The sequence below is a fragment of the Vombatus ursinus genome, unplaced genomic scaffold, assembly GCF_900497805.2.
Source record: "Vombatus ursinus unplaced genomic scaffold, bare-nosed wombat genome assembly UNPS02014772.1, whole genome shotgun sequence".
Lineage (NCBI taxonomy): Eukaryota > Metazoa > Chordata > Mammalia > Diprotodontia > Vombatidae > Vombatus > Vombatus ursinus.
Window position 1 is genome coordinate 9,800,066 of NW_020954550.1, and position 27,455 is coordinate 9,827,520.

The following is a 27,455-nucleotide window of genomic DNA, read 5'->3' on the forward strand; positions in this document are numbered from 1 at the left end:
AAAATATTTAAAAAACAAATTTACAGACCACAGATTAAGAACCTCTGATCTCATGGAAGGTGTGCCTTTTGAGGGTAGGGGCTATTTCCCATTTTGCCTGCTGATCCCCAGTGCAAGCCCAATGGCTTTATGAAGTAGATGCTGACCAAATCTCTGTTGAGTTTAATTTAAAATGCTTTGTTACTTCTGTTTTGTGAGTAACGTAATGGGTTACATAAAGATAAGGCAACATGCCCTAACGCACTGATACTCACCTGCATAGTTCACTTCTAAATCTGCAAGTGCCTGCAAACTATTCTCGTATGTTACTTTCTCAATATCAAGCATTCCAACAGCATCATACACCTGCTTGGTTTGTTGAATGAGCTCCTCAGTTCTTGCTTTGATTTGTTCTGGTGACAGATCCCACTTCAAAAAGTTTTTTTTGGTTGCTGAAGATGAAGACCTCAATTGAAGAGAGGCCATAATTTCCCTTCCTAAAGTCATTCTTAAGAAAATCCTGGAACCACCAGCTCTGAAAAAAATTGAGGAAAAATTTTTAATTAGGTCACAGGATCATAAGAGCTGGCACAGCTGAGGAAACTGAGTCCAAGAGTGGCTAAATAATTTATTCAAGCTCAAACAAACAAAAGAGGGTAGAGCTGGGATTTGAATCCAGGACTTCTGATTCCAGTCCTTTTCCCATACCATGTTCAAATAGCTAAGTAATAATGCTTGTCACCTAGCTGAATTAAGAAATAAAACAGACATAAATGAACATAATTCCGTTAGATGGAAAGGGACAATGATTGAAATTTTTAAAAAAACTGAACTTAACAAACACCAAATAAGATGAGCATTTCTAGTAGGAAGAATAGAAAAACAAAATCCTTCTATCAATTATGCAATCAAGCAAAACAAATTCCCATTTGGCCATGTCTAAAAATATTTCTCCTTCTATACTTTGAGTTTATCACCTCTTTGTCAGAAGGTGAGTAGCATGTTTCATCATAGGTCCTCTGGTCACTGCAATGATCAGAGTTCTCAAGTCTTTCTTAGTTGTCTTTTATTAAAGTTTATTTTTAGCATCAATACCCTTCCAATGATGCTCTATGCTCTTTGAAACACAGAATGCCACAATCACTGAAGAATCAAAATTGCAGTTCACCCAAAGGGCAATGGAGAAATGCATGGTGAGTAAAAATACCAATGACCAATAAGGACATGCATGTGAAAAGTAGTGTAAAAGATAACATTGAAGAAATGAATGACAAGAAAAGGAGGGGCATGGTTTACAGAGCAATGGTGAAGGCTAACAGATCATTTTTGTGCTTCACTGGTGTCCATGTAATGTCCACAGATCTAGAGGAAGGCCTCCAGCACAATGGGTGGATTTCCAAAGGATGATTTATAGGAAACCATGAATAGAAAGAACAGGATCAAAAAGGTAAAGTTCAGTAATGCATGTAACATTGCAGCAGGGAAATGGGATGTGATGCTCACATTGCTGAGACCCCAGATATCCTGGAATTTTAAAGGATAAGTCTCTCTTCTACTAATGCAATCAAGTGCTAATCTAATATGTGTGTTTGGGTAACTGAACCAATTCGAGCCCAGCCATGGTTGTATAGCTTATACAATGTGCTATGACGGATGTAGTCCCTTCACATGGGCTTTGGAGCATACACAGATATTCTTGCTGGTGGTTGTTTCATATCTGCTTACCAAGTAGTGAAAAAAGACTTTTTCAACTGGTTCCTGAGCTGGAAGTAGGCATGCAATCAAAAAATTCCCATGGGGGCAAACTGTTCTCTCTTTTTCCTCCTTCCCTGGGTTTGAGTGAGGATGCAATAACTGTTGCAAACTACTAGGAGCCTACTTTCCCATTTGGATCAACATAGCACTACGTGCAAATGGCCCTGCTTCTGTCCCAGTTCTATTCTTCTCTGCTTTGGGTGAAGGAGTATTAGAAACACAAAGGGCTAGTTTATGTCTTTGGGCCAGATTCTGTGCCAGGGTTTATTGGCAGTCAAGCCCACTGAGGAGGGAGCTGCTTAACTCAGCAAAGTAATAGATTAATGACAGCTAAGAGAGTAAGCTCTTATGGATGAGTTGATCCATCGGCTGTGCCATATTTGGGGACGAATTTGGCAAGTCAATTGCTTAAAGCAATTGCTTTAAGTTTGAACCCACTCCCTCCCAGGAATGAAGTGCTTTAGAGAGTGTGCACATCTGGGTGGGATGCGCTTATATTTACTTTCTTGCTTTATCTTCCCAGTCTTTGTAAAAGCTAATTGATGTTAGTTGGTTAAATGGTAGTGGGTCACTAGGTCAGTCATTGATATAAGGGAAGATACTAAATATAACTGGTGATTGATATTAAGGAACAACACACGGAAATGGGTGCTGAAGCCTATAGCGTTAGAAGAAATCCACCATCACCACCACCACCACCACCATCACCACCATTCTTCACTGGTACTCCTAGAACCCTAAAGGAAGATTTAGCTTCCCTTCCTCTGGGAACCTGACCTCCTCATTGGGGAAAAGGAAAGGTGAAGAAAGAGAATAATCATCTAGAAAGCACCGATTACATTCTAGGCACAGTGCTAAGTGCTTACAGGTTAAGTCTAGAGCCTTGCTGCATGTATATATGTGAATTCTAATATAAAATCTTTGTTTTAATTAAATAGACAAAGGTTTTCCTTTCAAATTGAGCAGCTATTCAACAGAACTACCAATTACCAAAATTCTATGGAAACCAGCAATAGGCACTTTACATTTTAAGGCAAGGAAAAGAAACTGACAGCCAAAGTTATGACCAGAAGTTATTTGACAAACAGCAACAGCAAAAGGGAAAAGTAAATTAGAAATGTAAATTTAAACAGATAATTTGTAATTCTGATTGAAGTCTGGCCGTACTTAGGCAACATTTCACACCAGGAGTACAAGTTTTACTGCCTAGGCTTACTTTTCCCAGGACAGCCTCCATCTGTGGTAATTTCACTCCTCTCATGTATGTCATTCTGATTATGATACACACATCTGATTTTTATTTAGATATCCTGATGAAGGAATGATTACTTCCACCTTGACTACACAGATAGACAGATCACTACCCTATTCCTGAATTTCTTACTTTGATATACAAAAAGCAGTGCCTTTCTGAATTCATTAATGAGTATTATACTGGGCCACCTCTAGTCAATCTGACAGATATCTGGCCACTGGGCCCAGATGGCTCTGGAGGAGAAAGTGAAGCTGGTGACTTTACACAGCCATCCCTCACTGAAGTCAAAGTCAATTGCAAGTCACGTCATCATCTCCCTGATGTTACAGTCCTCTTCGAGAATGAAGGGCAAACCACAGTGAGTTTTATAAGTGTCAGTACAGGGGTTAAGGAGCAAGTTAGAAAGCACTTTTCACTTGAGGTACTAGTTTTAAAAAAACAAAACAAAACTCCAAAAGACAAAGAAATCCTTGTCCCTCTTCATGGAAAACTTTTCTTTCCTTTCTCTGGGTTTTGTTTTTTTCCCTGATTCTTTCTTTTCTCATTTTTTTTTTGTGGTGAAAGCCTGAACTTATCCCCTTAAGGGCTTATCCTTCCACTTACAAGATGAGCTGGAGGGAAAAAAAGGAGTCCAGTGAAGCTTCTATTTAAAACACTTCCACCTGTTTGTCTCTCATTTATTCCTTTGGCACTTCACTTTGCCCTGACGTCCTCCCCTCTTTCCCTTCTGTTTATTTTTAAAATTTCGCCCCTGCTGTAGCTCCCTGGACAGTTCACTCTTTGTGCCCTAACAGCACCTGTGTTAGGATACATAGAGCATTTAAAGTCAGGAAAACAGCTGTGCTTACTGCCCTTGGGAACAGCGCTAAGACAGTGCACCACTCCTCAACTTCCTCCAATTGCCAAGCCTTATTACTACATGCTACGCGGAAAGGACAGGTGTGACTCTCTCAGTTGCTATGAGATACACGGATGATTTGAAAACGAGAGTCCCAATAAAATAGATGATTCCCAAAGTTACATAAAACCTTGGATTTTTTTTCTCTCTTAAAAATTATTGGGGTAAATAGGTTGCACAGTGGCTACAGCCCTGGCTTTGGAGTCAGGAGGACCTGAGTTCAAATCTGGCCTCAGGCACTTGACACTTACTAGTTGTGTGACCCTGGGCAAGTCACTTAACCCCAACTGCCTCACCAAAAAAAAAAAAAGCAAAAAACAAACAAAAAAAAAAAACAAAAAAAAATTATTAGGCCCTACTAACAGTTCATTTCTTCTCTGACATTTTTAACTGTTTTCACTGTCTGAACCATCCCCAGATACACATCGAAAACTATTTCTAACCCTGAAATAAGGCAGAATCTTCATCAAACTTTATGGGAAAGAATAGTGATGGGTGGTACCTCCAGCATTGCAAAGGATAAATGAAGTGCTTATAAAGCAGAGATCAGACAGGTAGGTGGCCAAGTAGATAGAGCACTGGGCCTAGAGTCAGGAAGATACTAGCTGTGTGAACCTGGGTAAGTCACTTAAATCCTATTTGCCTCAGTTTCCTCATTTGTAAAATGAACTGAAGAAGGAAATGGCAAACCACTCCAGTATCTTTGCCAAGAAAATCCCAAATGGAGTCACAAAGAGTTGGACCCAACTGAAAAATGACTAAACAATAAAGCAGAGACAGGCTGTTTAAGTTTTAGCTAATGAAGATGTTGCAGGGGCATTTCATTTGGCCACATGATTTGTCACAGCAACTCTCTGATTTAATGTTTATTCTCTTACTGTGTTTTGCAGAATGTTTTGCAGATTATGTTTTCAGAATTTGTTCACCTAAATGGATGCAATTTTTTTCACATTTCACCTAAAATACAAATTCCCTTTGAAGTTTTCTTTGATATTATTACTTAACAGGGGTATCAACTTCTGTTTCATTTATTGTCTCTTAACATTCATTCTGAGATTCACTCAACACTGACATCTGATTAATGAATGTTATGACTTTTCTCTCAAATACTACTATAAGCTCCATGAGGGCAGGAAACCTAACTAAATCAATTATATTCACCTAATGTGCAAAAGCACTGTTGTCTGGTACTGATAGTGGGATGAGAGGAGCTAAAGTTTAGATAAGACACTGTCTTTAATTCCAAAGGTAGTCTTAAGGCTACATTTTGTTCCACTGAATCAAATTCAATTAAACAATTCCATAAACATTTATTTAGTGCTTATAATGTGCAAGGTGCTGGGGATGCAAAGATGAAAATGAAAAACCAGTCCCTACCTTCTAGAAGCTATATTCTACAGGGGAATAAAACATGTATCCAGAAAACTAAATGAAAGATAATTTGAGAAGGGAGAGGCAATTGAGGGGATCAGAAAAGGCTTCCTAAGATAGCATCTGAGTTGAGCCTTGAAGGAAGCTAATAGTTATTAAGAGACAGAGGTGAGACTCATCAGATTGGCAAAGCTGACAAAAAAGGAAAATTACAAATGCTGGCAGGACTATGGAAAAACAGATAACATTAATGAACTACTAGAGGAGCTGTGAACTGGTCCAAACATTCTGGAAAGCAATCTGAAATTATTCCAAGAAAGTTATTATAAATTATGCCTGGCATATAGTAAGAACTTAATAAAAGCATCTTCCCTGCCTGTGCGTAACCTTTGAACCAACAATACCAATTTAGGTTTATACCCCAAAGAGATAAAATAAAGAAGAAAAGGATCTATATGTTCAAAAAAGCTTATTGCAGCTATTTTTGTGGTGGCAAAGAATTAGAAAATGAGAGGGAGCCAACTGGGGAATGGCTGAACAAATTATGGCATATGAATGTGCTGGCATACTACTGTGCTATAAGAAAGGAGAAAGAACACAGTTTCAGAGAAACCTGAGAAGGCTTGTATGAACTGATGAAGGGTTAAGTAAGCAGAACCAGAACAGTTTATATATGACAACATTATTGTGAAGACAAAAAACTTTGAAAGGCTTTAGAACTCTGATCAACACAATGACCAACCATGATTCCACAGAACTCATGAAGAGACATGCTACTTATTTTCTGACAAATGGACTCATCATTTGTTTTGCTTGACTATACATTTTTGTAACAAGGTTTTTTTTTTCTGTTTTTCACAATGTGAGGGAGGGTGGGCAGATGGGAAGGAGAAAGGGTAGATTTTCATTTATTGATTAAAAAATGAAAAAGATATTTTCAAAAAGGATAGAGATGATGAAGAAGCACATTCCAGGCATGGGGGTAACATATGCAATGGCACAGAGATGGAAAAAAAGAATGATTATTTATAGCCAGCAAAGAATAAGCATAGGAGGCTATTACATTCCATGCACCTTTGTGATAATTGTTTGGTTACAAGACTGTATATATGATCTACTATAAAACATAAGTTGTTAAAGCCTGATTGTTCTCTTTTATGAAAGTTTTCTTGAATATGTTTGTATATTCATAAAAAATGGGCAAACATGTGGTAAAGTAGGCATATAGGTTGGTAGTCACTGATATTTTCTTGACTGGCTGTCTTGACTCCCCCCCCCCCAATCCTTTAGTGTTCCCTTTCCTCTTTCATATATCTTGATAATAAGATTCTTAACACCCTCAAAATTATGTCTTATCCAATACAGCTCTCTATGTATATCTAGCATAGTCCTACTGCTTATGGACTCTTTTTATTTTATTTTTTTATGGTACCATAGCTAATTCTCCAATCAGCATGTCATAGACTGTTATGTTGGAGTCCCAACACAGTGGTTCCATTATTACTGATGGAGGTAAGACTGTTATAGAAATCTTGACAGGTCTTTTCTATTTTTCTTCCGTTTGTTGTTTTTCTTCCAATTTTACCCTTAAATGCTTTTTTAACAGGAATTGGTTTAAATGGCTATCTTACTAAGTTTTCTGAAAACTCTTTTTTTTTTGTTTCTTACTGTTTTATGAGGTAATAACCATAATCTTCTTTATAAAGAAATTTCTATTTTAAATTAGTGATGGGCTGTGTCTATGCCTGTTCCTTTTATCAGTTTTCCATTTTTCAGTTTCAATAGCTTGTTTAAATAGGTCAAGATGGAGATGTTTCAATTGTTTGCTACATGTTCTCATTTCTATTTTTTCCTCTAATTTGGTATTGACTTTGACACTTGTTCTAACAAGTAACAGTACACAGTATACAGATAGCTGATTCTATTATAAGTCCCAAATTAGTAGCCAGTCAATTTTTTGTAGTTAGAATATGTTCAGTGCTCACCATGTCTAGTGTCTCATAAGTTGGTTCTGAAAAAGTGTTCAAGATACATAGGTGTGAGGATTCTGAACTGTCTCTTGCATTTGTCGCTCTTAATATATATTTTCCAACACATGATACCTTTGACTCAGTGATTCCACTAATGGGAATACTCACTGAAGAAGTAATTAAGAGGAAAACAAAGAGCTCCTTGTACACAGCATTTATAGCTGTGTTGTATGTAATGGAGAAAAATGAAAAACACAATTCCCACTACTGGGCATAGTGAAAGCAAGATGTAACACATAGCATAATATTCACTGCAACATACTGTGACAGCAAAAGCACTGAGAATAAAGAAGGTATCCAAAGATTAGGGGAAGGGTTCGAGAAAATGGGATATATGCTATAATGGAATATTATTATACCATAAGAAATGATGAAGAAGATTTAAAAATGGGAAGACTTAAATAAAGTGATTTGGAAAAAATTTCATTTAATTCAATAAACATTTATTAAGTACATACCATGTGCCAGATACTGTGCTATGAACTGGGAATACAAATAACAAAAAGACACACTCCCTTCACTTAAGGAGCTTACAGTATAATGGAGGAAGAAAATACTCAAAAGAAAGCTGTGGTATTGCAGAGAGATTGGTACATCAAAATGATATGTACCACATTGCTATCAAGAATGACAAGTAAGAATACACATAAGGAAATTGTGGCTGGAAAGGTTTAAGCAGACTTGTCCAGAGTCACCCAGCTTGTAAGTGTCTGAGGCACGATTTGAATTCAGGTCTTCCTAAACTTCAAGTATAGCACCCTTTATGAGGTCTTCATTAGCCACCTCACCAATAACATTATTTCACATTCTTCATTTCCCAGCTTTCTCCTTCAGTCCTGTCTTCCTATTCTTACCAAAACTGCTTTCATTTTAGCCAAGCACTCCACTCCTTAAATTGTTAAACAAGTACAGCTTTCCAAAAGCTTCTCTGTCTAGAATCCCCTGGACCCCTCCACATTCCTCCTTCCACCTTGGACCCACATTTACCTCCCTATTTATCTTAGGCTCATCGGTTTCCTTTGTGTGCTGATCTTAATCCAGATCTTTAGCTTCCTCCAGAGCAGGACTGTATCCTCATGAATGATTTCTCTCCTATTATTTAAATAAATCCTTAAACCTGACCTAGACCAGAGCCCATCCAATCTGGCAATTCTCAAGCCCATTCTCTCAAATCTCTCTCCAATTACGTACTTATCTTGTCTAAACCCCACCCCATTGCTGAAAAGCAATTACCAGGGACACACATTTTCTGTATATGTTATGACCAAAGACCAATGTTGACTCATGTCCAAAGCCCAGAGGAACAATTAATTCATACAATGTGCTTATATTTACACTTCTAATCTCAAAGGTAATTGCAAAAACCTTCTGCCTTGATTATAGTTGCTTAGTAAACAAAAATGTGCTGGCATCACCTAGAATTTCACAAATCCTATATTTCAATGCAGAGATCCAGGCTCAGCTAATAGTTTTTTATACCAAAATCATAGTAAACACAAACGGTTTTATTAAAGCAAATAATTACCTCTGGGAATAGAATTATAAACATAACCACTGTGTGTTAATTTACTAAATTGTTCATCAACTGAAGATATTTTTCAGTATAGCTAAATACAGCAAAAAGTCTGCTGGATTTGGAATGAGAGAACTTGAGTCTGAATCCTGGCTTTGCCACTTATTACTTGTTTAATCCAGGACAAAATACTTAACCTTTGTAGGCCTCAGGGTCCCCATCTATAAAATGAGGAAACTGGACAAGATGACCTCTAAAAGTCCCTTGTTAGGTCTTTAAAGCTATAATTATTGGTATAGCCATCTCTTGTTATTGGGACAAAATCTGTTAATAAAAATTGTCTATGAAGTGAAAATCTATATGATGAAAATAGACTGTGATCCATCTTTGGAGGAATAGATACTGCAAATAGGTAGATATTCATCTCTGAATCTTTTTTTTTTTTCTTTAATCTTTAGAGAGCTGGCTCAGAGGACTCTCAGGATAGTTCCACCAGGGGAGTTGTGGGACTTTTTCATAACAGCAAAAAGTAGTTTATAGTTTATATAGTGAAAAAAAGTATATATTATTATTTCTTTTTTTTTTTTTGGTGGCAATTGGGATTAAGTGATTTGCCCAGGGTCACATAGCTAGTAAGTGTCAAGTGCTTAATCTGAGGCCGGATTTGAACTCAGGTCCTACTGACTTCAGGGTCAGTGCTCTATCCACTGCGCCACCTAGCTACCCCAATATATTATTATTTCTTGTTAAGCAAAAATCTCCACAAAAAAAAAAAAAGGGTCAAGGAATAGGATTATTCAGTTTTTAGCTGCAACATTTTACCAAAATATCTATTCACAAATAGTTACAGTTTATTTTACTATTGGTATATATATCCCATCTATTCTATAGAGTTAACTTACAAAAGGCAGAGGCCTCTTTTTGGTTTTTGTGTTTTTTAGTCATTTCTGACTGTTTGTGAGCTGATTTGGGATTTTCTTAGCAAAGATCCTGAAGTAGTTTGCCATTTCCTTCTCCAGTTCATTTTACAGATGAGACAAACTGTTAAGTGACTTGCCCCAAGTCACACAGCTAGCAAGAGTCTGAGGCCAGATTTGAACTTAGGAAGATGAGTCTTCCTGACTTCAGGCCCAGCACTCTAACCACTGAGCCACCTAGCTGCCTGCAAAGGCTTCTATCTATGCTGTATATTAATGACATATAATTAAATAATAAATTATGTCCACTGATGATGATGAAGAGCAGATCCTATATAGTTTAGTACCTAAGAAAGAATATGGGTGGTAAGTAGCATATTGGAATGCCCAGTCTTAATGATCAAAGCCCACAAACATACTGTAAGAATGACTGATATGCAAAACAACTCTGAGGTACCACATCACACCTATCAGATTGGATGACATGACAAAACAGGAAAATGACAAATGTTGGAGAAGATATGGGAAAATTGGAACATTAATGCATTGTTGGTGGAGTTGTGAAATGATCCAACCATTTTGGAGAGCAATTTGGAACTATGCCCAAAGGGCTATAAAAATGTGCATACCCTTTGACCCAGCAATACCACTTCTCGGACTATATCCCAAAGAGATCATACAAATGGGAAAAGGACCCACCCGTACAAAAATATTCATAGCAGTTCTTTTTGTGGTGGCAAAGAATTAGAAATTGAGAGGATGCCCATCAATTGAGGAATGGCTGAGCAAGTTGTGGTATATGAATGTGATGGAATACTATTGTGCTATAAGAAATGATAAACAGGCTGACTTCAGAAAAATCCTGGAAAGACTGGTATGGTCTGATGCTGAGTGAAGTGAGCAGAACCAAGAGAACGTTGTACACAATAACAGCCACATTGTGTGATGACTAATATTGATAAACTTGACCCTTCCCAGCAATACAAGGATCTAAGACACCTCCAGAGGCCTTTGGATGGAAAATGCTATCCACATCCAAAGAAAGAACTATGGAAGTTGAATTGCTATTTTTTTTCTCTTCTGTTGAGTTTTGTTTCCTTTCCTTCCTCCCTGCCTCCCTCCTTCTTTCCTCCCTCCCTCCCCTCTCTCCCTTCCTTCCTTCTTCAAGTTTTCTCCCACAAAATGACTGATATGGAAATGTGTTTTACACATGACTGCACATCTATAACTTATATCAGACTGCTTACTGTCTGGGATGGGGAGGGAGGGAGAGAATTTGGAACTCAAAATTAAAAAAAAAAACCAAAATGTTAAAAATTGTATATTTTATTTTTCAGAATGGAGATGAAGAGACCAGGGGAAAGGTTAATCTGACACTGATCAGTAAAGACAAATAGATGAATTAGGGTTCATCTTTTTGTTACTAATGGGAAGAGCCAGGAGTAGAAGCTATAAGAAAAATATGGCTCACTATAAGGAAACATTTCCTAATAATTAAAGTCAGTAAGTAGAATGGAGTAACCTTGGTTGTTCTTTCCTCATCACTGGAGATGTCTTTAAGCAAAGGCTTTGTGGTCATTGTTTGGGGATGTTTCATAGATTTTAGAGCTGGAAGGGACCTTAGAGGTCATCTAGAACTTCTTCACTTTACAGAATAGGAATCTGAGGCCCAGAAGTTGTAGGGGAATTTATATTTTAGATAAAGACTAGAATATAAGCCTTTGAGATCACTTCCAGCTCTGAGATTCTATGATTTTATGACTTCCACTCATTAGCATTACTTTTGATAGAGAGAAAGGAAGTGTGTATTCAGGAGAAAAGTATGGCAGGTAGATGCATTAAAATTGTTTGTAATGACAAATTTAATAGTCATCAACAAAAACAAATACACAAAATAATGAATCCCACTTAAAATTCTTAATATTTAACAAGGTGGAACCTAATAAGATGATAAACAACAGAGAAGATACAGAAGTGCTTTTGTTCTCTGTCTTCTTCCAGATCTATTTGAGTTCTGTGAGTAGATAAATGTAAATAATATGCATTTTATTTGTATGACTCCTCTAATGTTATCTGAACCACTGTTAGGGAAGTGGTTGCAAAAGTTATGAGTGGGTCTCTCCCGTAGTAGTCATCAGGTCAGGGTCTGGCCAGCTTTAATCATCTTTTATGAGAGAAAAAAAGAAGCCGCCCAATCCAGAATTACATGATAGTTGCCTTTGTTCTCTGATCTGATCCTATACCATCCTTTAATTAATTAATTAAGCCCATCTTTGGCAATTTGTAAACCACTTAGGAAAGTGTTTTCTCAGAAGGTTGTAAAACCCTTTCTCAAATTCCTCTGGTGAAACAAATAATTTCAAGTTTGTTTTTTCTTTTTTTTTTAAATCAACATGGTGCACTTGAGGAAGTCTCGGAAGCTTTTCTTAATGCAAAACACTGCTTCTTTACTCCCTCGTGATTCCTTAGATAAGGAATAGTATTGGCCTGCATTAGTATCTCTACTTGGCAGAACCAATGTAGACCAAAAGAGCTGGCTTTAAAGGGAATTTCCATTAAGTGACTGCTATTTAATCACTGATCTCCATGTTTAAATTGATATTAAAATCTTTCATTTGACTGAATTGAAAAATGTTGACAAAGAAACTGAATGCTGTGAAATAATTTTGACCAAACTTGACCCTAATAAGAAGAGATATGAGATGATACTTCTGCTTGCTTGCAAGGGTAGGTTATTATGGGTGTGGAACAGTGCATATAATGTCTGACTTTTACCATATGTTGGTTTGTTTTGCTGAACTGTTTTTTTTTCCTCTTCTTTATTCTTTGTTATAAAAAACAAAGACTCTCTGGGAGGGGAGGAGGGAAACACTGGGAAATATAGGTGGTGTTAAAAGATAATAAGAAATCTAAAAAGACAAATGTTGACAAATAAGGAGTTAAAATAATGGACAATCCTGAAGCATAGTGGGCATTATATTACATTAACAGGGATTTTACCCTGTGATTTTCCTCTTTCCTGACCAGAAAAATGTCATATTGTACTAGATGTTGCTAATATGAATCTCTCCAACTTGAAAATACTTTAGGTTTAAGGCTTCTGATTCTATAAAATTTAATGAATTTTGTGTTCTACCAGTTCCCTAAGTTTGAAAGCCTGTATATTGAGTTTATTTAAAATGATGGATACCTGCACCAGAAACTGGTTTTAGTGTTTATTAAAAGAAAAAGAAATAATTAAGGTCTCAGGACCCACTCAGGGGTGAAGCTTTGGACAGGACTGGCCAAAGGCTGAAGCCAAGACATCTTTATAGTGTGGCTTGTCAAGTGGGCAGTCCAGATTGTCTTGATCTGGATAGGGTAACATATAGCAATAATGTTTGAGCCTGCAGAGAGTCAGAAGCAAGATCTGAACCATTTGGAGTAAAAGAGTAACCTACTAGATATAGAATAAACAGAGGTTCACAGAAAAAGACTAGGACTCAAAAGAACAGGTTGAAAATATGGTGTTGATGGGATCCCCAGAACAAATAGAAAGCATGGTCCAAGGTCAAGTAAGATATCAAGAAATTAGATAAAAATTTTATTAAGTGTCTATTATATGCAAGATATTATATTAGGCACTGGGAAATCAAAGATTAAAATCTAGATGAAGAAATGGAGTCCCATGATATCATACTCTTGGCTCCAAAGAGTTGTAAAGAATGTCCTTTAATAAATTTCCTTTTGACACTCTAGTCTTGTACATGGTTTTCCTTATCCCTTCCCTGGTGCAGTGATAGAATTATCACAATTATTTAGTATGTGATAATTAAAAGACATTTGCTGAAAATGAAGGATTTGAAATGGGTAAGAAAAACTGATCAAGCCTCCTCATTTTCAAATTCTTCGAACTCAAGGAACCCTCATTCTATTTGTTATAATGAGATACCCTAATTTAGCATGTCAAATCTAAGAAACAGTTAATATAACATCCAGTTTGGCTAAAACATATAAGGAGATTGATGAGAAATAAGATGGGAAAAGGTAGGTTGGAGATAGGACATGGAAGGTCTCATTCAAGATTTTGCATTTTATTCTAGAGACAATAAGGAAGCCCTATTGATTTTTGAGCAATGGAGTAACAGGGTCAGATCTGCTCCTTAGAAAAATTATTTTGGTAGCTGTGTGAAGAGAGAATGGCTAACAAGTGGCTTTAAGGTTTGCAAATGTCACTTCATTTGAAGCTTATGACAACTCTATCAGGCAGGTTCTATTATTCCCATCTTACTGATGAGGAAACCGAGGCTGAGTGAGATTTCGTTAGGCAGCTAATAAGTATCTGAATCATGTTCAAATTCAAGTCTTCCTGACTCCAGGTCTAGCACTCTTATCCATTATGCACTTAGTTGACTCAAGAAGGGAAAGAGGAGGCAGGGAGAGCTATGATAGCCCAAATGAGGGGTGACTAGGTGATAAACTACAGTGATGGAAGTGAGTGGAGAGGAACAAAGGATCAAAGAGATACTCTAGAGAAAGAAGGAATAGGACCTGGCAACTGATTATACATGGGAGAAGGATGAGAGAGAATAATTAAAGGTGATGCAGGTCTGAGTGACTGGGGGTTATTAGAGAACAAAAGAGAACTTGGCAGGAGGTTTAGGTTTGGAGGTGGGGAAAATGAGGAATTAAATTTTGGATATGTTGATATTGAATTGCCTGTGGGGCATTAAGGTAGAACAGTTGACCAAGAAGTAAGAGATGAGAGACTGAAGTTTGAGGAGGACTTAAGATTTGTATACAAAGATCTGGAAATCATCTTGGTAAGGGCAGCTAAGGTGATCCAATGAATCTCTGAGCACTGGACTTAGAGTCAGGGAGAAACTGAGTTCTGATCCTGCCTTAACCACTTACTAGCTGTGACCCTGGGCAAATCCCTTAACCTCTGCCTGCCTTAGTTTCTTCATCTGTAAAATGGGGTTAATAATAGCACCCACCAATCAGAGTTGTTTGTGAGGATCAAATAAAGTATTTGTAAAGTGCCTGCAAAGCATTAAATAAATGCTAGGTAATATTAGCTATTATTATTAGAGGTGATAACAGAACCTGGATAAAATCAACAAGACAGACCTGAGACAAAGCCTTGAGGGATACTCATACTTAGAGAGCAGGTGAGAGATGATGAGTCAGTGAGGGAGACCAAGAAATAGTTAGTTTGCAGACAACTTGATTCTTGACTCAGTGGGTATGCAGATATCCTTGCTCATATGAGGGTAAGGGATGAGAAAGGAAGGAAAGAGAAAAAGCATTTATATAGCTCCTACTATGTGCTAGACACTGTGCTAACTGTTTTCTACAAATATCTCATTTGATGTTGGGCACACTTCCCAGAGGCCCCCACTGTTTCCTACATGTGTGCTAGCAGATGGTACTCATATTAATATTAATTTTTTAATTCACAAAATGCTAATCAGTTATCTTTCCAGTATTTATTCAACAGTCATTGATTAATCTCCTATTTTGTGCCAAGCACTATGCTAGTTACTGAGGACACAGAAAAACAATGAAATAATTCCTGTTCTCAAGAAGCTTACATTCTATCAAGGGAGACAACATGTACATATATGTATACATATATTTATGAAATAAATATAAGCAGAATAAACACAAAATATATACAAGATAGTTGAGGCGGGATGGTACTAATAGATAGGAAAAGGCGGGATCAGGTAATATACCATATAGGTGGTGTTAGGCATTCTAGGAGGTGGAGGTGAGGAGGGGGTACATTCAGACATGATGGACCATCAGTGTGAAGGCACAGGCAAGGGGATGGATGAAAGACACAGAGAAGGCCAGAGTGACTGGACTGCAGAATGTAGGAAGGAGAGTAATGTATAATGTTGGGGAGGCAGCTAAGTGGCCCAATGGATACAATCACTTAGGTCAGAAAGATGTCAGTTCAAATTTGGCCTTAGACACTTAATAGTTACGTGACTGGGCAAGTCACATAACCTCTGCCTGCCTCAGTTATCTCATCAGTAAAATGGAGCTAATAATAACACCTACTTTCCAAGGTTGTTGTGAGGAAAAAATTACAACATTTGTAAAACACTCTGCAAATCTTAAAGGGTTATAATAAATGTTAGTTAACAACGGCAACAATAAATGATGATGTTGATGATGATGTCGTCGGAAAAATAGTTTGGGGCCAGGTTATTTGAAAGGCTTTAAAAGTCAAATAAGTTTTGTTCCCAAACAAGGTTTACTTTTCTCCATGATTAATGAAAATTTTTTTTAAATGCTCGAATTTACAATTCTACCTCTGTTGATTATATTGTTTGTGCTCCCATATGCTGAAACAAAAGGCATTAAATGAGGATATTAAAACTGTAAATGTTCACTTGATTAAAAGGGAGCAATGACAGACTTAATATCTACAGCCCAGAGTCAAGGTCAAGACAAATACCCCAAATCAAATGTATGCATCAGGATGCATATACAGAATTGTAAGATTATAATTGCTAATACAGACAAAAAAACAGTAGGGTGATAACGCTATAAAAAGCAGTCACCTTCTGAGGAACAGCAGTTCAGAGAGCTGTCCTGAAAGAGACAGAATATTGTATATCAGTTACTGAGAGCCTGAAAGGTGAAAATATTTACCAAAATTAGATATGAATATAATAGAGAAGAAGGTGAAAAATTTAACTCTAAGAGATGGTGCTCCCTCAGCCTACTCTCAACTCTGTGGCAACAGTAAGAAATTTTTTTCTTCTAAAATCATAGACTCCAAGCTAGACAAGCCCTCAGAGATGACCTAGTCCAGCCTGTCCGTGAAGCAGCAATGTCCCCTATATGATCTGTAACAAGTGGCCTTCCAGATTCTTCATGAAAACATCTAATGAGGGGGAACTTCATTATCTCCGAGTCTGGCCATTTCCGTTTTGGAGAACACTAAATAATAGTAAATTTCCCCTTATATACTGTTATAAACTGCTTCCTTACCTATTGTACATTGAAAATGTACTTCCCTGTGATTTCTCCTTCCACACTTGTGTTAAAACAAACTTCTTATCTTACTTATTTCTTTTAAGCAATCCTTTTATTTCACCCTTATATATTTGCTTGCACAATTCCTCCTTTTCTTTGCCCTTATATTTCTGCTCTAAAACACAAGCATGGCAGAAGATTATCTATATAATTGGGTCCTGGATCCATACCAAGCTCTAAAACTTTTACTATCTTTTGAGGCTCTTGTTTTCATCCACAATGGCCTAGAAGTCAGCTTAGCAGCTAATTAGCACTTAGATTTCCTAAAAAGTCTTCCTTCAGCAATTTCTTTTTTTAAATTAATTTTTAGTGATATGTTGTTTTTATATCACCTATATTTCACCCTGTATCCCTTCCTCTCCTCCCATTCAGAGTCATCCCATAGAACAAAAAATTTATTTTAAAAATAAAAAAGAGGAAGAGGGAGACAGTCTGTAAAACTGAGCAATATATTGAAGGTGTAGCAATATATGCAGTGTTCCACACCTATGAACCTCCCATTTCTGCAAAGGAGTGGGAGGAGATGTCTTTTCCTATCTCTTATTTAGGGTCATGCTTATTCTTTGTAATTTTGCAACATTCATTTATCATTGTTTTGTAGTTGTCCTTTCTATTTACGTTGTGGTGGTTATTGTTTGTGTGTGTGTGTGTGTGTGTGTGTGTGTGTGTGTGTGTGTATTGTTTTTTTAGTTCTGCTTTGCTTATTTTACTCTGCATCAATTCATGTCTTTCCATGCTTCTCTGAATTCATCACATTTGTCATTTCTTACAGAAGGCCACATTCAACTACATTCGTGTATCACAATTTGTCCTCAATTGATGGACATCTATTTTGTTTTCAGTTCTTTTCTACCACAAAGAATGCAGCATTAAATATTATACTGTATATAGAGTCTCTCTTGTTTTCTCAATGACCTCTTTGGGAATTTCTTTGTAAAAGAAATGGACATTTTATTAACTTTTTTCACATAATTCCAATGTGCTTTCTAATTCACAGTTACATCAACAATGCAATAGCGTGTCTGAATTTCCACAAAATCTCTGACATTGACTACTTAGAGTATATAAATTACATTCACATACAATAAGAGATATTTTTGTGCTACAAGAAATGATGAATATGAGGAATTCAGAGAGATGTGGAAAGATTTGTATGAACTGATACAGACCAAAATAAGCAGGCTGGAGAGAACATACACAACGAACATAACAGTGTAAATAAAAAGTTCACTAATAGGAAGCCTGAGTAATTTAAAATCCAATGAAGTTTATGGAGAACAAATAATGAAGCATTCTTGCCCACTCATGGCAGAGTGGTCAGCGGATCAGGGGAGCAGAATATTGAATATATTGTCAGACACCATCACTGATTCAGATGTTTTTGCTTGGTTGTTTTTCTTTGTCACAAGAGAGGTTCGGTTGGGGGAGAGGTTGAAATGACTTAAATGTAAAGATAAAACACGTCAATAGAACAAACAAACAAAAAGCCCCTAAGAGCAATGGAATTGCTGTTTAGGAAAAGGAAGGTAGTAGCTATGGGGAAATTTATTTGAGTAATGATTTAACTTTCAAAACATAAAGAGGCAAAAGCAAGGGCAGGGTAAATACCCACATAAATTCAGAGTCCTTAAAAAATTTATTACTATTGAAAACATATTCATTTCTTATTGCATCTTCTTTAGGGTTTCATTAGAGTAATAGCAGTAGGTAGCTTTCCTTTGGCACTTAGCAGGCACTGGCAACCATTCCAATTTTTTGTATATTTGTCTTATGCTTCTTATTAGTCTAGTAAACTCCAGGGGGAGGGCTTTTTATCACTTATCTGTTCATCACCCCAGTGCCTAGCACATCATGCTTTCATATAAGAGACGGTCCATAGTGCCAGAGGCAAGAAGACCAAACTAGTCTGTTTTTTTATTATCCCGAGATTTGCCTCAAAGAACCAAAGGAATCAAAGGATGCATCTGTGTAATGAAACAAGCTGGCAAAATACTGAGAGATTGGTGAAGGAGTAGCAGCTTGAGAAATCTGCACACCAAGAAGATTCTTCTGGTTATTAATAATGAATCTATAAAGGATGAATTAGAAATTCACTGCTCTTCTGCTGATGTTGCTTCCACCAGCTGGAATGGGAAAGTACCTCATTTGTTTGATCCTGTTCTGTGCTCCAAACACTGGAAAATTACATAATGATTAACTCTTTGAGCTGATAGTGAAGAATAGTGGAAAGAGCACAGAAGGGAAAGCACCTGGCTCAAATCTCTTGGTTCTTCCCCTTCCTGTAGGATTTGGGGACATCAGTCAAACATGTGTACGTTGTACTAGGGGCTAGGGATATGAAGACAAAACTTTGATATAGTCCTTACTTAGTCAATAAGACAAGGACTTAGGTAATTCCTTGAGAAAGGAACTACATCCCAATGCCTAGGTCTGCAGTGCTGAAAGAGACAAATGTTTCTCCTTGAAACAGTAACCCAACTGTGTATGATTTACAGAGTAGTCAGATTTCAAGGGGTGATGACTGTGTATTCCCATAGGCATTATCTAGGTATTTTTAACTATTTCTCAAACCTTATTATATTTGCATTATAAAATAAACATACCCTTAGCCATTAACTTTCTTAATGGAAGTATTTTAAATATGATTTCAGGTTATAAGATAAGGGCATCTCATTTCTGAATTCTATTACAAATAAGAGAAAGGGGATTCTCTCAAAACTTTTGCAAGAGAAGTCATTATCAATATGGAGCAAGATGGTTAGTAAGGGGAGAAGCCCCTGGAACTTGGTGGTGCAGTACACAGAGCACTGGGCCTGGAATCAGGAAGACCTGAGTTCAAATTTGGCCTCAGACCCTTACTAGCTTACCCTGGTAAATCACTTAAAAAAAAAAAATCTGTTTGCCCGAGTTGCCTTATCTATAAAATGGGGGGTAATAATAGCACCTGACTCCCAGGATTGTTGTGAGGAACAAATGACACATTTTAAGGTGCTTAGTGAAGTGCTTGGCACATTGTAAGCACTAAATAAATGTTAGCTATTGTTAGCTCTTAGAGAACTCCATTTCCCACAGTCCTTGGTCGAGGAAAACATTTGCAAATAGGAGAAATCCTAGAGATTTCATTTCCCATGAGACTGCTTTATGGGTGCAGGTGACTGCCTTTGAGAAGCAATAAGTGTGAGAATCTTCTGAGAGGTGCTAGGTTTAAAAGGTGGGGAGGCTGGAATGAGAGAGTCAGCCTGAGAGAGGAATCAGGGCTGCTGCTGTATCCTTGAACCTAGGAATCCCGGTAGAATACTGACAATCCCATGAAACAAGCTGAGACAAATGTCTGAATGCTAGAGAGGCTTCAGCAGAACCTCATGTCAGCTACTAGAAGGATAGAGAGAGGAGTGAGGATTCAGATAAAATAAGTTATCCTGCTATGTATGATATGAACCACACAGCATGCAAGCCTAAAACTCTTACCCACCAGAGTGTGAAAACAGTAGGAAAAAGTCCTCTATTGGGGAATGGAAGCTAAGAATTTTTCTACTGTCTTCCTTATGTTCTCCTACCTGGTCCACTCAAAAGGAGCTGGGTCTATACCAAGGATTCTTAACTATTTGTGTCACAGCCCACTTCGGCTGTCTGGTAAAGCTAATGGACGCCTGTTCACAATAATATTTTTAGAATACATAAAATAAAATACATGGGATTACAAAGAAAACCAATTATATGGAAATATAGTTACCAAAATATTTTTAAAAAACAAGTTCACAGACCTTCGGTCTATGTTTCTATTAACTTGGTATTAAATGAGAATCTAGACCTGAGCGGACTTTTTAAGTTCTTGGTTTCACATGGAGATGCAGGCTCAAGCCATGTGAAGTACAATTAACAAAAGATACTGACCTCAAATATGAAACTATGCCCAGGTTGGGCTACTTTTGGCTGGTATGAGAGCAACAGAGAAAAAGAGAAAATACTTGAAATAAAATGGGAGGAAAAGTCTGGTGAAATTTTTAACATTTTTACTTTCATCAAGTTGAACTTTAAAATTCTAAACAAAAAAAAATTTCACAGTGCAAAGTAAATATAAGGAAAGAAGCACAGAAAAATCCATCACTCTTAAATCCAAAGATCTTTAAATGTTAATCTAATAGAGTTTCCCAAATCAAGTCAGTAACCATATACAAATCCTAAATAAATGTTGGAGGCAGGTAGGTGGCACAGTGGATAGAGTGGGACTAAGAGTCAGGATGCCATGATTTCAAATCTTCCCTCAGACACTTACAAATTGTATGACTCTGTACAAGTCCTTTTATCTCTCAGCCTGTTTCCTCATTTGTAAAACGGGGATAGTAAGAGCATTTACCTCACTGAGTTGCTGTGATCATGAGATAATGTATGTAAAGTGCTCTGCAAACCTTAAAGCAATATATAAATGCTAGTTATTATTATGAATGAACATTATTCACAAATGCTACAATTTAACCACGTAAAGCCCCCATGAGACGACAAAAATGAAAAAAATAAATGGTGCTTCCCTAAGAAATCAATAGTTGTTCTTCATTCATTAGTAAAGGGCTATGTCCTCATGCTATGAAAACCACAGCTGAAGCACACTGTTACCCAAACGACTGCCTCCAATTTCATTTTTTCCCATAGAGACATGATCTGAGTTTGGGAGGTTTAAATAGAGGCTTTAGAATTGATTGTCCAAGAGTTTAGGAAAAGAAAAAATCCTCCCTAAAGACTCTCTGATCAGCTTAATATTGCTTACAATCTAGGATTTTTCTTTCAATTTAACAAGCACTTATTAATCATCTACCAAATACTGTGCTAGGCACTTGGGACATAAAGGAAAAAAAAATGAAATAGTCCTTGCTCTTAAGATGCTTACATTCTAGGAAGGGGGTGGGGAGGAAAAGATACACTCAGGGACAATTATTCGACTGTTTCTCTTCCAGTGTGTAGGCACTGCGCTCCCAGGGAAATTCAGAAGCCGGTAGAACCAGATTAAAATGTAATTGGGAAATGTTTACAAAATAAATAAAAATACAATACAACACAGGTAATGTTAACTTGTGGTTTTCTAAGTCAATATGCTGCCTGTAGGGATCCTTTTTTTATTTGAGCTACACACCACAACTGTACAACATTACCAATGAAAGAGGTCCTAATTTCTTTTAGAGACCTCTGGTGAGAGGGATTTCAGAACTCTTAGAATGTGCTATCTCTAACAGTTAGGTTGTTCTTCCTTTAGATCTACCTAAAATCTGCCTCTCTGCTACTTCAACCTAATGTTCCTGGTTTTGCCTTTTATAATCGAAGTAGAATAAATCTTCTACAGAATATTCTCTTTTCTTTCCTCTTCTTAATTTTTTTAATTTCTTAATTTTTAAAATTCTGAACTTAAACCCCCAAATAAACGGGTATTTCCACATAGAAAGTACACTAGAAAGAGGATTGTACAAAAAATTGTGAATCTCTGTTTACATACAACTTGCTTTTCCTTTTAAGTAATAATAATGAATAGCATTTATGTAGTGCTTTAAAGTTTGTAAAGTATTTTACAAATGTTATCTTATTTTATCCTCACAACCCAAGCCATTAATTAGGTGCTCTTATTATCCCCATTTTACAAATGAGAAAACTGAAGCAGACATGTTAAGTGACTTGTACAACATTTCAAAGTTGTCCCTATGTTTCCTCTGACTTTCCTTCTGTTCTCTTTTCTGTGTGTTTAAAAAAATACTTGAATGACCCTCTTTTTCCTTTTGGCAATCCTATCTCTAATCCTTCTCTACCTCTTACTTTCTTTCCCTCTGTCCAAAAAAGTTTGGGAAAAGAAAAAGAAAAAGAAAACTCTTAGAATCAATATGCATAGTCCAGCAAAAGAAATTCCTACATTGAACATCCTTTTAATTACTTAAAGAGAGATGTCATATCTCCCTTCTGAATCACCTCTCCAGGCAAACATTGTTAATAGTTCCCTTTAATAGTAGTCTTGCCTACTTTCCAAATAAAATTTATAGTTTTTATCTAATTCTACAAAATAAATCACTGGCATTGCATTAATCTATAAATTAATCTGGGAAGCATTGTTATGTTTAGCATGCTTGCTTTATCTTGCCATAAACCCCTCCAACTGTTCATTTACTTTTTGAGGCTGTGTTTCTTCAAGTTGATTTCATTGATTTTTTTCTTACTCAACAGTTCTTTTTCTTCTCATTTAAGGAATCAAAACATCCACATATGAAAAGTGCCATACCATATATATTTACATGCATGTTGTCTCACCTGAAAGAATATACATTCCCTGACTGTATAGATTCTTTTCTCCTTTGCATTTGAATATCTAGCACCTATCACAGTGCTTGGCACATAGTAGGTACTTAATAGATACTTGCTGATGGTGTGATATCTAGCAAGTAGCATGGGAGGCCTTGGTTTGACAAACTTGACATAGTTTCAAAGATTTAGAGCTACAAGGGACCAAAAAGGTCAGTCCAGTGCCTTAATTTTACAGATGAGGAAACCAAGGTCCCTGGATGTTAAGTGATTTGTCCAAGGTAATAGAGCTAGAACCAAGATTTGATATGAACCCATATCATATCTTTGAAATCCAGCAAATCCAGCACTCTTTCCATTGTATTATGCTATTTCTGTTAGCCTTTCAACCCCAAGAAACTAATTTTTTAACTACATGCGGATTAACATAGTGCCTTGCTCACAGTAAATGTTTGTTGAATTTAATATTGATGTCCTTGAGGCTGATATGTGAGATTGGGATGGTGAAGTAGAATGTGAGCAATATATTAGTTGGAAGAATGACCTAGAAATTAGTAGATGACAGCAAAAAGGATCAGGAGAGGCTGGTACAAATAGAATTAGTAGACCTCAGAAAAGTAAAGACCAGTGAAGGATGGTGGTAAAGGAATGGACTAGAAGCAGCAGAGGGAGCAAGGAGGATGCTGACCTCTTAGTCTACTCCCGTGAATTTGTGGTCATCAGCAGATGGGATTCCAAGGGATATGATGCTTAGCAATGAGCCAGGTTTCCACTAAAGTGAGGAGGTAGGATGAATGTTGGTATAAAAACTTGTAAATGTTGAGGAGTTTATGGATAATAGAGTAGAAATTCAAAGGTACACAATGAAACGTGTGATCTTGGACTGCAGAGAAGCTAGAAAGGATAGAAGTGAATATAAAAGAGGTGAAGGCAAGGAGAAGGTAGGATGGGTGTGTCATTCACACCTAAGACAGTAAAACTGGATGACTGGGATTAGGAAGCCAGGATGACAGGAGGTAGACTGGTGTGTCATGTTCTCTGGGGAAGCACTTATTTGATAGTGGATTTGCAGAGTTAATCCATGTCAGAATTGGAAACAGAAATTAGAACATTAATATTTGGGTCTGCAAGTCTATGAACCTTCTCCATAGATATTTCTGTCTCTTGATTGAGAGAATAAGGGTTCTTGAGCTACCAGATTGATTGCAGGCCTCCCCAGCAAATGGAAACTCAAGAGCGGAAGCATCAGTCCAGTGAGAGGCCAGGCTCAATGACAGCTGTTATTGCCTAAATTATCCACTTAGTTGATTCAGCCAGTCTAGTCAGGTGCCTGGGAGCATGTCTTCCTTTCCCAACATGCCACATGATTCAAATTCCAAGAGAGAAAGGCTGCCTTTTAAGAATTTTAGCTATATAACAAAATTCTTTGATACTTCATTGTCCCTATCTTGTATGTATAAGTCATTTACATGTCCCCTATTAGATGGAATACCTTGAAAGCAGGGACCATTATTCTTGCCTTTCTTTGTATTCCTATCATTTAGTACACATTCAGTCATTTTCAGTCCTTTCTGACCCTTTGTGACCCCATTTGGGATTTTCTTAGCAAAGATACTTTAGTGGTTTGCCATTTTGTTCTCCAGCTCATTTTACAGATGAGGGAAATGAAGCAAACAGGATTAAGTGACTTGCCCAGGGTCACACTGTTAATAAGTGTCTGAGGCTGGATTTGAACTCAGGAAGATGAGTCTTCCTCACTCTAGACCTGGTACTCCAGACACTGTGCCACCTAGCTGCCTCATCACTTAGCATGGTGCCCTTAAGTTGTTGATTGGTGAACTTTATTCAGTAGGTCAGGAATAGTGGAAGTAGGGGAGAAGAAAAGGGATTCTAGAGTAGTAGAGAGTCACGCACTAAAGCAGTGGGTTCATGGTCAGGCAGGAGCATGGAGCAGGGAAGAGGTCTTGAAGACAAGGGAAGAGTTGAGGAAATCACAGGAAAGGCAAGGCAAGCCTGTGGGAGAGCAAGAGGTGGTGGGAAGGATCAGAGATGGTGCTGAGAGTTAGATTTTCAAAGTTTTAATCCTAGGAGGTCTCAGTGCTGTGCAGAGTTCGTGAGGTTTAAAGTGTGGTCATGCCAGTATATGGCAGAAGTAAGGTGGAGAAGAAAGTTTCTGAGTTGAGGCTGGTAAGAAAAGGATCACAGTGGGTTGAATGACTTCAGTATGGATGTCATAAGATGGAAATAATCAAGAGACAAATCTGTGAAGAAGTGGTAGGGTTTGGTGACAGACCTTTACCCCAAGAGCTGTCAAAAGAGGAAGATGACTTTTGGATGCTTTGGGATGGGTCCTAAACAGTTGGGCTTTATCTTAGATAATAGGAAGAACCACACTGTACTGAGGAAAGGAGAGATCCATTTCAGCCAGAAAATTCAGGGAAAGTTTTATCAAATATTTGGTACCTGTGGTGAGTCTCAAAGGAGGAAAAAGATTTTGACAGGCTGAAATTAGGAAGGTATACATTTCAAGCATGGAGGATGGTCCATGCAAACCAACAGTGGTAGGGATAGCAGCTCCAGTTTGGGGAAATGTTTGTTAACCAGTTTGGCTGGAATATGGAGGGCATGAAGGAGAGAAGGAAGAAAGTGGTTTAGAAAAGTAGGTCGGAGACAACTTGGGGAGGGACTTAAGTGTCAGGCTAAAAATGTGAGTAGTAGAGACAAAAAGGAGCTATTGAAGATTTCTGAGCAAGCAGACAAAGGACAGAAAGATCTGTGCCTTGGAAGGATTATTTTGGCAGCTGTGCAAAGGATGGACTGGGGAAAGGAGAAACTGGAAGCAAGGAGACTGGTTAGGAAGCTAACCTAGTTAAGGAATGATTAGGGAGGTAGGGTACAAGCAGTGAGAGTATGATAAGGTTAGAGCTAATAAGGCATGGTAACTATATGTGGGGAGTAAGGGAAGGAGAATAGTGAAGAATGACTAAAGTTTTGAGTCTGGATAGTAAAAAGATGGTGAAGCCCTCAAAGAAATAGAGAGGAAGGAAAGGAGGGAAGAGAAGGGGAAAAAAGTAAGGAAAGAAGGGAGGGAAGAAGGGAAGGAAACAAGGAAGAGAGAGAGGAAAAGAGGAGGGAAGGAAAAGAAGAGGAAAGGGAGAGAGAATGAAGTGAGGGAAGGAGAGAAGAAGGAAAGGAGGGAAGAAAGGAGGAAGAAAGGAAGAAAGGGAGGGAAGAGAAGAAGGGAAGAAGAAAGGAAGAAAGGGAGAAAGGGAAGGAGGTTGGAAAAAGGAAGAATGGGAGAAAGGGAAGAAGAGAAGAAGAAGGAAAAAAAGGAAGAAGGGGAGGAAGGGTTATTAAATTTGAGGTCCCGGGGGACATTCAGGTGAAGCTAACTAGCAGGTAATTTCCTGTCACCACAGGCCACCCAAAGTCTAATAGATGTTTGGCAAGTCACTTAACCTGCCTGGGCCTCGGTTACTCAATGTATAAAAGGGCCAGATGACCTTAAAGCTCCCTTCCACATCTAAATCTATGAAACTATAAGCAGTTGTGTCTTTAGAATTGGAGATCAGAGGAGAGATTAGGTCTGGAGATCCAGATCTGCAGCATAGAGGTGATAATTGAACCCTTGGGAGCAAAATCGATGAGATCACCAAGGGAAAAAGCTTAGGGAGATGAGTAGGAGGCCTACAGAAGGAAACAAAGATAAGCAGAGATGTAAAACATATATGTGGAACTTATTATATACTTAAAAGAAAAAATGTGTTACATGCTTTAAAAAAGAAGAAGAGGAGTAGAAGGCTTAGGATAGAACCTAGGAGGAGAGCCACACTTAGAGGTTGGGAAGAGGAAAGTGAACAAGCCAAAAGCAAAAAGGAGTGGTCAGAGAAGAAGAACCAGGAAAGGAGAGGTTTATTAAGGGGGAAAAGGTGGTCAACATTATCAAATGCTGCAGAAATGTCAAACAGGTTCAGGATTGAAGAGTCCATTGGGTTTATCAATTAAGAGGTCATGGATTTGAGTCCTCTTGTACAAAATGTCTAATGCAGAAATGTTTTATATGACTGCACATGTATAATCTATATCAGATTGCTTACTGTCTCAGGAAGGGAGGAGGGAAGGGAGGGATAGAAAGGGAACTCAAAACTTTAAAAAATGGGTTTTTTGTTTTTTTGGGGGAGGGGCAAGGCAATTGGGGTTAGTGACTTGCCCAAGGTCACATAGCTAGTAAGTGTCCAAGATCAGATTTGAACTCAGGAAGATGAGTCTTCCTGATTCCAGGCCTGGCACTCTGTCCACTGGCCACCTAGCTTCACTGCTCAAGTTTCCTCATTGTTTTTGGTTTTTGTTTTTAACCATGCTCAGATTTCCCCATTGTTAATACACACACACACACACACACACACACACACACACACACACACACACA

At 37.6% G+C, this 27,455-nt stretch overlaps 1 protein-coding gene across 2 annotated transcripts in view; it reads right to left on the reverse strand.

The window, feature by feature from the left end:
- The window catches only part of NLN (neurolysin), a 118,904-nt gene that overhangs the window by 82,140 nt on the left and 9,309 nt on the right, over positions 1–27,455 (reverse strand). The window contains exon 2 of one of the 2 annotated variants that reach the window (XM_027863553.1): positions 255–514. In XM_027863553.1, the coding sequence (XP_027719354.1) occupies positions 255–514 (260 nt within the window). Of the gene's footprint in view, positions 1–254; positions 515–27,455 lie in introns of those variants that run through there. The other variant, XM_027863554.1, reaches the window with a different exon arrangement.